The sequence below is a fragment of the Opisthocomus hoazin genome, chromosome 2 (assembly GCF_030867145.1).
Source record: "Opisthocomus hoazin isolate bOpiHoa1 chromosome 2, bOpiHoa1.hap1, whole genome shotgun sequence".
Taxonomy (NCBI): Eukaryota; Metazoa; Chordata; class Aves; order Opisthocomiformes; family Opisthocomidae; genus Opisthocomus; species Opisthocomus hoazin.
In genome coordinates, this window is record NC_134415.1 from 45,678,376 (window position 1) to 45,692,550 (window position 14,175).

The 14,175-nt window shown below is 40.7% G+C and overlaps 1 protein-coding gene across 5 annotated transcripts in view; it reads left to right on the forward strand.

Annotated features, from left to right (window-relative positions):
• PLCB1 (phospholipase C beta 1) overlaps positions 1 to 14,175 on the forward strand; it is a 425,067-nt gene that overhangs the window by 329,622 nt on the left and 81,270 nt on the right. For all 5 annotated transcript variants that reach the window (XM_075413467.1, XM_075413470.1, XM_075413466.1 and 2 more), the window contains exons 15-21: positions 1,704 to 1,774; positions 2,378 to 2,474; positions 6,256 to 6,340; positions 7,432 to 7,556; positions 8,584 to 8,738; positions 10,485 to 10,649; positions 12,572 to 12,671. In XM_075413467.1, the coding sequence (XP_075269582.1) occupies positions 1,704 to 1,774; positions 2,378 to 2,474; positions 6,256 to 6,340; positions 7,432 to 7,556; positions 8,584 to 8,738; positions 10,485 to 10,649; positions 12,572 to 12,671 (798 nt within the window). The remainder of the gene's footprint in view (positions 1 to 1,703; positions 1,775 to 2,377; positions 2,475 to 6,255; positions 6,341 to 7,431; positions 7,557 to 8,583; positions 8,739 to 10,484; positions 10,650 to 12,571; positions 12,672 to 14,175) is intronic.

Here is a 14,175-nt window from a genome sequence, read left to right on the forward strand (position 1 = left end):
TACTGTCCTCCCTGGACACTTTGGGCAGGAGCAAGCCATAGCCTACCTGGCGTGTCAGCAGTGCAAGTTGGCTGGAATCTGCCCGTGTGCCCCATTTTGTGGACTGTGTGAAGTATTATTTTGCCAGTCTGGTTAAATCAGTTGAGAGCTTCCCATCCAAAGACTGTCACTGCAAATCCTGTGAGAGCTCGGCTGGCTCTTCGCAATGTGTTGAGGTTCCCTGAGCCATCCCTTGAGCCCGTTGAGCAATCATGTTATTTTCTTCAATGAAATGTTCAGGAAGAAATGTGTTCATGAATAAAAGCCTGACATTTCAACATCTGCATCTGGAAGGAAACGCAGTCTGGGTAGTCATCATTTGGTTGTGAAAGGCACACTCATTATTTAAATCATATGTGCTCTCCATGTTCAGAAGGGGCCCACTGGGCATGATTCAAGGCCTGCTGGAACAAAGAAATGTTTCTTTATTGACTCATTGGGCTTTGGATTAGACCCTAAATTGACCAGGAGGAACTGAGGCCAAATTACCATTCTCTGGAGAGTTTGGGAATGCTGCACAGTGGTTAGATTTTTGTGCTGCCAAAATAAAATTGCCACTGCTGAAGAAAGCTGAAAGGTTTGTGGACTAAAATCTTTAGGGAGAGCTGTCAATCTTATAGGTGTGGGTAGGTGACTGCAGAATAAGTATAAACCTTCTTTTTCAGAGCCTTCGTAAGATGCAGTGTATACTTCATGACAGCCGAACCCATAAGAGGAGTCACAAAAGAGAAAGATAAGCTTGATATTCCCTGATGGTGTAATTTCTGGCACAACCAAATAAAAAAATTTGGAGGCAAAGGGAGGCATTTGTTAATTAACAATGAAGAATCTATATCTTGCCCATAGGAATTTGATGAGTACACCGCAACTGGGAGCAAGGCATAAAATGTGTTTTGGTTGGTCCGGTGTGCTCCATCAACACGTTTTCAGGGAAAGGCTGAGCCTTACGCGTCTTCTTCACGTTATTTGATTTGCACTGCCCTCAGCCGGTGTATTTGAGCTCTGCCACTGGAGTCCTAGCAGTAAGGCACAGCTCACTACGGTTGGAGTCAAGGTGTTGCAGTTAGGCTCCTGTGCCTGTTCCTGCCAGGTGCTCTACCTCAGTACATGCACTGTGATACATTCAGAACAGATGGATTGTGCTGAACAGGCCCTGCTACCACAGCACATGAGAGTCTCATCGGTTTTCATTCATGAGTTTTTCACCCCGTGCAAGCTGTTGCGCATGCACTTCCTGGAGGAGGCGATAAAGGTTGTGCAGGGATCCTGCAACAGAGAGGGAGTTTGAACTCGCATCTCCCAAACCCCAGGGCCATGCCGCAAGCATGGGAACATCTCTTCAGAGTAGTTCGTGATACTATGCCCACACACTGTGCACACCATGACATTCTTTTCTCAGTGCTGATGCCTTCCCCATGATTTCCAAACACTGAGCATCTAGCAACTGCAAAGGAAGAGATTTTATTTGCTTGGACAATAAGAACTTATCAGTACTGAGGATGGATGAATCCCTCGGGACAGTGTATTTGATTTGTGCTGTGACAAAAAGCACACGCGTAATGTAGTCTCCTTTAAGCAGTGTTGCTTGCACATCTTTCTCAAATTTACCACTGGTATTTATGACCATTGCTTCAGCCAGTAATTATCTTCCTATAACTTTTCAGGAGAAGCAGAGATTGAGAGCGATGATGATGACGACTATGATGATGACTGTAAAAAGTCGTCGATGGATGAAGTAAGGGTGTAGATATGTTTTATGGTGATGGGTCGGTTCCAGCAGCCTTGGGTTGGCTTGTGTTACTAGGAGTGGGACTACCATCTAGTGGAGAAAGGGAGGCAGAGCACTGGGAAACGCCACCAGCTTTCAGAAGTTGGTTGTTAATTGGTTTGGAAGTATATCTTTATTTATTTATATTTTCATTTACTGAAGAATGAGAATTAATAGCACCACAGCTGAACTGTTTTAGACAGCTGCTTGTGATGTATTTAGCATTGTTGGAAGAATAACTTGATGTTGAAAACTTAGAACTGTATTTATTATTTATCCAACAGTATCGAGAAGTGCGCTCAGCACTATGCTTGTGTAAAAGTAATGCAGTCCCTGCCCTAGGAGCCATGTAAAAAGCATGAATACAGCAGCAGTTTAATTAAACATTTAAATTTTATAGCAGAGTTTCTTCTTTACTGTGTGAAGCTCCCTGCATGAGGCACTGACTTCACTAAGCCAGGATCAGTGAAAGATATCACGGTTGACAGAAAACTGGGCCTTGGTATTTGTGGCCTCTGCTGGCCTCCACAGACAGATGAAAACTGCGGTATTTTCCCTTCTCTGTCCTAGGGTACTGCTGGAAGTGAGGCTATGGCCACAGAAGAGATGTCTAACCTGGTGAACTACATTCAGCCTGTAAAGTTTGAGTCATTTGAAGTATCAAAAAGTAAGTAAATTAAGCATGAGCAATATCTTATACTGGAAATTGCCTAGAAAATGTTCGGAAGAAAGTTCTGGAGAAATGCTACTTGGCTGCTTCTCAGTTAGGTACAGGCACACGGGCAGAAAACGTTCCCTTGGTATCCAGCCAAATAAATCCATATTTCTTTTGAAACCTGTATTAGTCTAAATATCAAACTTTATCAATGGTAAATGTGCTGCCATTTCAAAAACATTTTTGAAAATGTTGTACTTCTATTGTCTTTGTTGTCCATGACTGAAGAGTAGCTTAAGCAGTTTGAGAAAGGTGGGCATAAATATTCCTTTGGACTGAGCAAGTGCTTTATAGTTTGCCTCTGCTACTTTTATAGAGAATTCAGCAGCCTATCCTTCCCAATATGCAAATTCACCCGTTTCTGCCTCTGTGTATTGTATAGAGAAGGCCATAATTTCATCCCCCGCTGGCTTTTACAGAAGATGCCTTGCTAGGAAAGCACTCAGTGCCATCCTCAGTAAACACGGCAGCATCTTTTCCTTTCTTGGTACAGAACCCCCTGCTGTTTGCCTGCCCTTTTTCACTCTGTTTTGACAGGTTGCAAGAGTATCTTGGAGCTTTTTAGTTAAAGAAGTGTATAGCATTCTAATTTATTATGGGTTTGTGGAGGCCTTGGTAGAGGACGGGTAATTGGTGCCTAAGTCTGTGTCTGTATACAAGATTTTGGATTTACTCATCATGAATAATAAACATAGAAGAATTTATCTACAAGTTCATTTGTATGTGGGTATTTATACAGACATACACACAAGCACTCACAAAATCATGCAGAGAGCTATGCTTATTCCCTATAGTAATGTCCCTCTGGATGCTTATAATCTCCTCTAGCTCTAATGAGAGTTACACGTACACAGTGGGAAGGAGATACTCCTTCTGGAAAGGAAGCCATGTGAATCCTAGCAGGACGAGTTGATGCAGCTGTTATAAAATTGTCTTGTGTAGATTTGTTCTGTTCACATGCCTGTGCCTTTCTGAGTTGTGTCTTCTGTAAAGAACTGCTGACTTTTTAATGCTCAGTCTTGATGTGACCTTTGATCAATCGTACTGTTTCTGTGAACTCGTAATATTAAGGAATTAATATTCCTAATGTTTGTGCTGAAAAAATCATTACGTGGTAAATCTGACCAGCTTGTTAAAGCAGTGGCCGTATGTGGTAAATGTTGCTGGCTGGTTAAAGCAGTGGGCACACAGCATGGTTTATGGGTTCTGGGCTTAGTCCTGGCCTGGAATCACTGCTGAACCTTCATTAAATTCAGCGAAGATGAGGTGGATAAAGAAGGGGTTAGATAAGGATTGTTGTTTAATTTGCTGCTTATGGTAGATTTTATTTTTGTTCACCTGACTTCATTTCCCTAAGTGTAGAGCTCCATACTTGTCTTCTATACAGTTTCATTGTTTCAGTGTTACAGCATTTTTCTAATTTAACATTTTCTAATTCAGAATTTGTTTTGATTTGTGATCCTGGCTTCCATGGTGATAACAGCACCTGTGTGTCATTCACACATTACAGAAGTGCATTTTCTGGTCTTACATCCAACTTATTAACAGAAAAATTGACTAGCACTGGATCTGTAACAGTCCCCTGATTGCCCTCACTAGAGATGTTCCCTCTCTCTGAAAGCAAGTAGCTGTATTTTTACAAGTTTTTCAGGCAGTTTTTTAATGAGTTGTTTGTCCGCTCCATAGTGACTTCCTTCTGATAAGATAGCACAGTGTAATGTATCATGACAGAGAAATGTGTCTCTGCAGTCTTTTCTTCTGAGGGCAGGTTTCTTATTCCTCTCCAGATACTACAAGGAAATAATTGTTCTTATTTTAACTAGGAGTTTGATTAAGCCCTGGACATTTAGTAACCAAGTATTTAACAGCTACTAGTTCTGGTTTCCTACAGATGCTCTACTTTTAAGATCAGGCTGAGAGTTACAGTGTATTACTTCAACAAATGCTAGCACCTGTATTCTAACTAGAATAAAACCGCTATACATGTGTGTTGCTAGTGCTATCCCGTTAGAAAGGGGGAAGGACGAGAGAAGAGTAATCCCAGTGCCTTTATAAGGAGCTGAGGTGGAGGCGAGCTGGCTGGAACAGAATCTGGAGGAAGAGAGGCTATTGCTTGTTGGAAAGGAAGAGGAGTCACAGGAGAGCAGCCTCTAGGGAATGGCAGGACTCTTTCACCATTAGGAGATAACAGCTATGAATAATGGCAGTAGCATGATGGTTGCTAATTGGAAATAGGGACCGTGATAAAGTCTGTGTCCCAGCTCTCCTAGACGGAGAGAATCACTTTTGCACAGCATGGTCATCCTCTGATTTTTCAACATATACTGAGCATAGTTTGTAGTTCACAAACTGGCAACACATTTTCCTCTCCCCTTGGCCCAAACAAACTAGCTCCTCACTTCTTTGGATCCACTGCTTCCTTTTTGGCTTCCTGTAAGGAAAGTGCCCACCTGTTTCTGTCCTGCTTCTCTCTGCAAGACAAGGGCTTTTGTTCAGTTTTATCCCTCTCCTGCAGCTTCGCAGTTTGACTTCAAGGAGCTGGCCAGGCTGGTCTCCTGGCCATGCTTGGATTACTGCAGCACAATTACTTCTAAAACCAGATGAGGTCAAGACTTTTCTCTGCCTTATTGTTCGCTTTCAATAAAGTGGGGAGGGTAGAGTGTTCGTGTTTCAACACAGGCGCTGTTTTCCTCATTTTTAGAGAGAGCAGTGCTGAGATATCTAATGGATGTGACGTCCCCGTGCTGTGGCCCCTTCTAGGCAATCTACACAGCTGATTGTGATGAAATGGGAAGCTGTTATTTTACAGGAATCCTTACCTTCTGTACAAAAGTGTAAAGGGAAAAAATACTGAAGCTAGAAGGGTCATAACTTAGGCTCTCTGCTACAGCATGTCACATGGGTACATTCAAAGGCTGTGCACACATCAGTCAAAGGTGAGTGACAAATGATACACAAATTAGTGTTTAGTCCCATGGAGTTACAAGCTTAGGAGTAGCTCTTCACCACTGTTAGGTCAGAAAGTTTGACCAAATTAAAGAGATCCCAGAAACTCCATATCAGTCTGCGGTCAGGTCTGAAGACCTGCTGGGACACAGGAGTGTACCTTCAGGCTCGATTAGATAGCAGTGTTTTCATGACTGTTTGAGACAGATGTGATCTTACTCTGGCATACTGAAGATAACAAGAACCACTGTAGGCACAGCTGGCACACTGCTTAGTTTAATCTGATACGGCCATTAGTTATTATAGCTTCAAATTGTCCCAAAGGCCTTGCATCTGCCTGCAAAGACAATCTAGAGATCCAGTAGGGCTCTCTGTGTTCCCCACAAAAGCTGCCATATTGTGTCTGCATCTCACCAGTGAGCTTTGGGCTCTACCTCTCAAATACATCAACATGGTATTTTGCAAGCAAACAGGAGAGATCTCTGCCCATGTACTGAATTTCTGTTGCCTGCAGCTGGACAGTAGCAACCTCAGGCAGTACCAACACCCTGAATTTGGGCAGTGCTGATGTGAGTTCAGACAGAGTTCTGAAGTGTGTGCAGAGTGAGCTTGCTGCTGTCAGCAAACAATTGTGTATGTAAATTCTTTGAAACAGAGGTGAAATGAGCTGGTGAACAGTAGATGGGATAAGAGGACTGAGATTAAACCAGTTGTTTGCAGCTCGTGTATTGCATATGATTTCATGCTCTAATGTATCACTGTTTTTATTTCCCCTGTAAACTTCCAGAACGCAACAAAAGTTTTGAAATGTCTTCCTTTGTGGAAACCAAAGGGCTTGAGCAACTTACGAAGTCTCCTGTGGAATTTGTGGAGTATCCTTGACTTTCAGAAAGCTGCTTTCTTAGCTTTGCTATGTTTGAGATCTGTTACAGGGCTTTATTGAAATTTGGAGACAGAAGCTGGGGAAATAGGGAGCTCAAATGAAATTTGTAGATTTGACTGTCTTCCTAGATGAATTAATTGGCCTGAGTTCAGATGCGCTAATTTAAAAGCTGGCATGAGTCCTTCTGCTGTGGGCTAGGACTAGAGGGAATAGGCATAAACTACATAATGAAGACCTGATACTTTGTATTCTCATTATTAAATTTATCATTCTATATGAGGTTGTAGGAGTTATGGTGAGCAAATTGTCAAAATGTGACTTTTGCAAAGTCATACAAGAGAGCTTGCTTTCTTTTCACACCTCTAGTTCTAAGAGCACTGAGCTGTTTTATTGCCACACATTTTTTTTTTTTATTTAGAGGTTTTTTATGACTTTTAAAGAAAAGCTAAGGAGCATTCTGTTTAGACTTTTCAGTGTTTCTCAATGTCTCTCATCATGCCCGCATTTAAGAATGAACAGTCAAGATAAAATAGTGCTTTAAAGAAGATTAATGGAAAGCTATTTCCACAGATAACCTGCAGCATGTTCTCATCTCTGAGATTTGTAGACTCAACTATAAGAAGTGCACACTTATCATTTCTGTCCATATGTAGAGGCCGGTTCTAGTGCTTATTCCAGAAGAGCACTTACTTTTTAACTGAGCACCTCTCCCCCCACCAGAGAAAGATTTGCTGTTTACAGCTATTTGGCCTCTGTAAATGCAATCTTAGGAGATTCTCAAATTAGTAACCATAGTGATAAATGGAGTTTTACGAATGCTGTCTTTTTAATGCATATGCCTGTGGTATTTCCTTGCTTATTTTGAGTACTCTGTAGAGGAACAAACAGCACCTTTAATTACTCCATATTTATCCTATCTCCTACAAAATTGTGGATGTCTGAAAGCATTATGTTTGCAGAAATCCAATAAGAAGCCCACGGCCATTCTGTAAAGATCACCTGCATTTCAGTATTGCAGTTGCACCTCTCTGTAAAATGGTTTTTGTCATACATACTGTATCTTAACTACTCACCATTTAGATACAACAAAATGCAGCTAAGCCGTATTTACCCAAAGGGAACACGTGTAGATTCTTCAAACTACATGCCACAAGTCTTTTGGAACGCCGGCTGCCAAATGGTTGCTCTTAACTTCCAAACTGTAGGTAAGTTATGCTGGTCTCTAGATTTTGTAAGCCGTACCATACCACTGCTCTGGTACAGTTTCTGATTCATCGGTAGGAAATGCTTATGCATCAAAAGATGTCTAGTGATTGAATGGTACTATAGAGCTGTTAATTAACATTTTAATTAACATTAACACAGTTTTGTTGGTTTTTTTGAACTAGGAATATTCATAATTAGTGTGCTGTAGCTAGTACAATACACATCCGTAATGCCCTCCATATTGCCATCATTTGTAAGTGGTTATCTTTGAGCAGCATTTCAGATCTGGCAGGGAATTTTTTCCTATGTCTTCCAAAATCTCAGTATATCAAGACAGAAGGGACTTAGACAGCAAATTCCACTTTAAAAGTGAGTGTTTAAGAAACAGAGACATTTGGGCCTCTAGATGCATGAATCACTTTTGAAATAGAATGTGTTGTCTTCCAAGGCTGTGTCTGTTCCAAGACATGCAAATATTCCCATCTACTGCATCCCAGGACATATCTTGGCCAAGTTCTGCCTCTGGGCGCGTGGTACCATGGTATCATTCCCTTCTTCCTTTCCCATTGTGCCCATGTATACACCACCTTTCCATAGAAAGCAAAACACGCTACACAGGCTGGGATTCAGCAGAGTAATAAAAACCTCTCTGCGCCAGTTTCAACCAAGTTATCAGGCACCCAGTGTCTGATGTTAGAAGGGATTAGAAACTCTGCTGGGTCAGATAAAACAGTACAACACTGAGGGACTCAAAACCTGATTATCAGGTAAGTACTTTTTAACATTTGAAAATATTATCTGTTGAATAGTCTCTGAATGATGTCTTACAGATGTCTTTCTCTCGTCAAAACAATCCAAGAGAGTGGCTGCGATCACACCTGAAACCTCTTTTAACAAGCAACAGTGTGCCATAAGTAGCTGTTTACATTAGTCAGTTTGAAATTACAATAAGTAGTATTGTTTTATTGCTTTTTAAAGTTGTTGTCTAACCAGAACATTATTCTTATCAATATTTTTAACACCTAGATTTGTCTATGCAAATAAACATGGGAATGTATGAGTACAATGGCAAAAGCGGATACAGGTTAAAGCCAGAATTCATGAGAAGACCAGACAAACACTTTGATCCATTTACTGAAAGTATAGTGGATGGAATAGTAGCTAACACCTTGTCTGTTAAGGTACGTACGCAGCTGGTGAAAATGCTTTCATGACGATATCAGAGCATAGATTCTGTTGTGCAGTGGCCTAGCAAATGACCATGCTAAGTCAAGGAAAGAAAATACATTTCATTTCATGGAGTGACATTTCATTTTTAAATTGCAGAGAATCTTCTGCCTCACATTTCATATTGTAGGGTAAATAAATGTGGTTTTATTGTATGTATTTTTTTCCGTAGAAGTAACTGGGAAGTGAATGGATTTTAGAGTAGTTTGGCTGTGTTTTTAGTAACAAAGAGCTGAATTTAAGACATGCTGTTATGAAGTGATAGGTTGCCCTGGAATAGGTAGAACAGTACACTGTTTAGTATAAATAAATTTTCTGGTTCCTTAGAAGTTCTCCAGTGGAACTGTGGAACCATAAATGTCATCTACAATTCATTGCCAACTTGCTTTTCTTCATTCCTTTCTAAGGTCCTCTAATGAAGTTCAAGGACCGCCAGGAATCTGCAGATTGAAAACTACTTGTACGAATGTTTAGGAGGATAGATTGCATTGGCTATGACAAGATCACAAATTTAATCTTGGTATATCTCTAGTTATAAAAACATAGACTTTCTGAAATCCTGCTATTCCTTTAATGGACTTGTCCGTTACAACAGTATCCGCATTACAGAATCCACCTGCAAAGTATCCTCCTTTTTTCATTGACAGAAAACAAGTGTTTCCTCTCAGGCTACACACACAAGCATAGAAGAACAGTGCTGGGGGAGATATGAAAAAAGTAATAATCTGATGACATGCATGGTGAAAAAAGATGACTCTGTGAGAATGACCTTTTGCAGTGACCTGTAATCATGGAAGCTTTCAGTTCCTCCTGTGGGTTTAGAGGCACTTTCTTCTGCTATTTTAGTAAATGGAGGTGAAAGTCATTCAATAGCTATTAGGAGATGCACAGCATTTTTAATAGGAATGAGCATCCAGGAGTCATGAGACAGGTGTCAGAAGTCCGCTGATGAGGACTCTGCTGGTTGTGATGTCAGTGCCCATACATGATACAGCTGAGAACGGATGAAGACATGCTGTAGGCAAACTTGGATTTGTTAAGATACAGTGACACTGCTACATGCTTCTGTGCCTGTTTTTTTTTCTGAAGTAATTGCAGGCCTTTCTGTACCTTTTTAAAGCTGAGAGTTGTGTTTCCTGTTAAAAATAAGAACTAGAAAATACCAGCTATTTTATAGTTGTCTTGTTTTCATAGTGAAACTCCTCACCCTCTGTGAAGAGCCTTTGTTAGAGTACCAGCTTTTTAGCTTGTTTTCTCCCTTGCTGTTAAAAGCGTGTGTACTTTCTCTACTGCTTATACCTCTTTTCTTCTAGCATTTTTTGAACCTGTTGTTGAAACTAGATAGAAATGGGAGTTCTCAAAGATACTGTGTTGTGGAAATAGTCAGCCAGATTGAGGAACTAGATGCAAACAAGTATTCCTGCTGAGGGAAGGGCAGCAGCATAATCTCAACTGCGTTATCGCTCATAGGGGAATTCAGGACCACAGGATCACAGAAAATAAGGCCTCTTAAGTTGTTTTTCTCTGTCTGCAATATTAAACAGTGGGGTTTTTTGTTTATTGTGGTTTTGGGTTTGTTTTGGTTTTATTTTATGTGTGTCCTGTCTGATCATTAGTGAGAATTATCAATCTGCATTTCAGCCACTCATTTCCTAATCCACCAAAGCATCTTTAGTGATCCTTCTTTGTTTCGGTTTTAGATAATTTCAGGTCAGTTTCTTTCTGATAAAAAAGTTGGTACCTATGTAGAAGTCGACATGTTTGGCCTGCCTGTGGATACAAGAAGAAAAGCTTTGAAGACCAAGACCTCTCAAGGCAACGCAGTTAATCCCGTCTGGGAAGAGGAAACCATAGTGTTTAAGAAGGTCAGTGTAACACTTACTTCCCAAATGTGCATTGCGCTTGTTTTGTCACTGTCCAGTAGGGTAATACTGTGGTTTACTGAAACTTTGCATTTGTTAGACAGAAGATAAAGAGATTCCAAATAGTTGTTTCTTGAACTGTTTATTCTTAACCACTTTTGGTGCAATTTAGCTGCTCTTTGTCATGCCAGCTCCTACTATAATAAATGAGTTTAAAGTCACCTTGATTCTTTCAATGACACAGCTGGAAACAGCAGACGTGTTAATAGACTCGTGTGCGTGGCATGGTGCAATGCCATGCTATGAACGAGCAAGCACAGATCCCAGCAGCAGTTTAGCTGAATTACCATTTTGCCTTGGCTGAACAGCCCTGCTGAAAAGCAGATCCCGTCAACCTGCGAGCAAGACAATGTGAATACAGCTATAACAATCTGGCTGTCCAGGCTAATACATTCAAAGCAATCTGCTACCTCTGCTTAGCACTAGATTGTGCTACATAAATATAAACTAGGTGATGAAACCACATAAATCCCATTCACTTGAAACAAGATGTAGGCTCCCGAGTTACTCATGCAATTTGAACACTGTTACTCAGACTCAGCTCTCTGAACTTTGAGAGAGCAGAAAATACTGAGCATGTTTTAGGATTGTGCAACGTGAATGTCTTACTGTGCAACATGCGTGCAGCCAGTTTTCTAACAGACTCTCTGGGATTTGCTTATTGGGCACTGTGGTGAAGTGGATCCTGAGTCCAGGTGTTCATAAAACAATTTCTTTCATATTTCTCTCAGCAAATGTAGTTCACAGAGATGTTCATACAAGTGGTACTTGCAACGCAGCTTTCTGGGGAGTTAACAGCCCTTTTCCCTGAATATTTGGTCTTCTGAATGATTTTCCTTTGGCAGCCTGCCAGAGCTTAAGTTTGGAAACATCGCTAGCATTTTTCTTCTGTAATGAACTTCTAATTAGTGTACTTCGTTTCCCTATTCAGCTAACAATTGTGTCTTACTGCCTCTGTGCTCAGAGAAGCAGAGATTACTATTTTTAGTAATGCTGAAAATAAATTAGAGAAGCTCTTAGTTTTGGATTGTTGATTGTTTTGGGCGTTTTTTCCCTTTCGTTGTCTAGATGAATTTTAGCATACATTCTGAAAAAATGCATATCTGTGCCCAGGTTAAAAATATGTGTATTTGTATTTATATTTGCATTAAGTAAGAAAATGAAATGAATTATGCTACACTTTTTTTTTTTAGTAAAATTAAAGGTTCTATCTTAGTAGGGTAGTTTGGTGACCTTTTCCAGTTTCTAGTTTTCTTGTTTCACTGTTTGACCTTCTTTCTTATGTAGTGCCAAGAAAGCATCCAATGCTAGTAAACATCCTGCTTGATTAAACCTCTTTAACGCAGCCAGTGAGCATGCTGCAGCACTGGAAGACTCTACTGGGATTGATATGGTTCATGTAGTTCATACATTCGCACTCTGCAAAACAGGTTGAATTGCTTGTTGACTTTTCAACGCTAATATGCCTGTCAGTGACTTTTCTTAGGACTAAGTAATCCCATTGGCACAAACACAAAGTAAGAAAACCTGTAGGGCTTTGAGTAATAAGCAGAAAACAGGGCGGCATTCAAGTGTGATAGGAGTTGAGCTGCTATAGTCGCTTGTATCATATTGAAAATGTAGGGTCAAATTGCTGGGTTCAACATACACATCCCACCTCATGTTTCTTGACTGAAAAATGTTTCCATGAGTTATCTGACACATAGATGCATACACCCCTGACCTCTTACATGTATACCTTCCTATGGATGTGTAGATGTTACTGTCCGCTGGACTGAACTTTCTATCTGCTGTATAGCCTATGTCTGGAAGGAGCTGTTGCATTCATAACAGAAAGTTAATAATGCAACAATATTACCTTCTAGGTTGTTTTACCTACGCTGGCATGTTTGAGGCTAGCAGTGTATGAAGAAGGAGGGAAATTTATTGGTCATCGGATATTACCAGTCTCAGCAATTCGACCAGGTAAACCTTTTCCTCCATTGTAATAGACATGGTGTAGAGAAAAGAAACAGCAAGCCAGAATCTCAGCTGCTGTAGTAAATCAGCAGCCACTCTGCAGTTTTATAGCAACTGGGGATTTGAATAATCTGTCTCAACTTTGAAAAGGAAAACACCATATTTCACCAGAAATTTAAATTCATAATAATCCAGGAAAACCAACAGAATTAAAGCAGCAGAAGCATGGTTGGTACTTAGTCGTCTTCAGTAGATCAACTGTGTGCTCACAGGTTTGTGCTAGAAATTGCAATTGTACACTTTTAAGAGGAAAGAGGGCAGCAACAGCCAATTTTGATGTCATCTTTTTGAGAATGGCAGATGGCTGGGAATGAAAGCAAATTATACTCCTCTAATGTAATTTTTACACGCATTCAAGGATGGACAGACCTATATGCAAGCTGTTGTATCTCTGTTACACCTTTAAATCAACCCAAAATTACTTTCATCTTCATTGCTGAAATTTTTTTTTTAATATCGTTACCATATTATTATTTCAATTATAATTAGTAGTCATTTAACTGAAAATTGTCTTGTGCCACAACTCAGCCCTTATTTCCCAGTCCAGAATTAGAGATCATGTTTCAGAAAGATATAGTGGCATTGGCATTTTGAGTAAGAGAAGCCTTCGACTTCAGCTCCAGCTTTTCCAGGGAGGGGAGGGGAGCAAACTAAATCAGGGCAAGCATATGGGCCAGAAACATGCTCCCAGCTTCACTCACACTGGAAAAGGAAGAATATCTGTATCTACCCCATACCTTATCTAGCCAGTCCCAGCAGTAGCACAAAACTCACATGTCCCTGTATCTTAACAGTTGTTGACCATATTATTCCTGAAGACCTGATCTCAGGTAATATGTAAATCAGTCCCTTCTTTTGTGGCTGGTGATGTTAGGGCTCTGCTAAGAAGAGCTCCAAGCCATTTTGTCTTAGCTGGCCTGGGTCACCCACAGGCTAGCCATGGGAGATGTGTGTGACTGTAATCATGCCCTAGAAGAACAGCTTCAGCCATGGTGTGGGACACACCAGCACCAACTTTGCAGCACTGTGATGCATTTAACAGTTTGCTGGGACTGAAAGTCCCTTTCTCCCACCCCTACTGGTGCACTTCCATCACTGTCTTTAAACTGGCATTAATACATCTGACCTTATGGTGAGGCATTTTGGGGAGCTAAATTGATGGAAGACTCTTCACAGTTTCTGAAGGCTGCTTTTTCTGGAGTTTAGCTTGCTGACCTGCCTATCTACAAAGTCAGAAAAGTGTCAGTGCACCAGAGAAGGAGCAGGAGATGGTGGTAGGTGACTGGGAGAAGGAGTTTGGGGCTGCCCCATCTGTGGTACCTCACCATTAAGGTAGCTAAGCTGCACTGTAATATGTGCCCCGGCTATTACAAGACAGCCAGCTTTCAAAACAGTCTGAAAATACTCTTTTTTCAGATAATATTTCTAAGGTCGGTCACATGATAGGGTT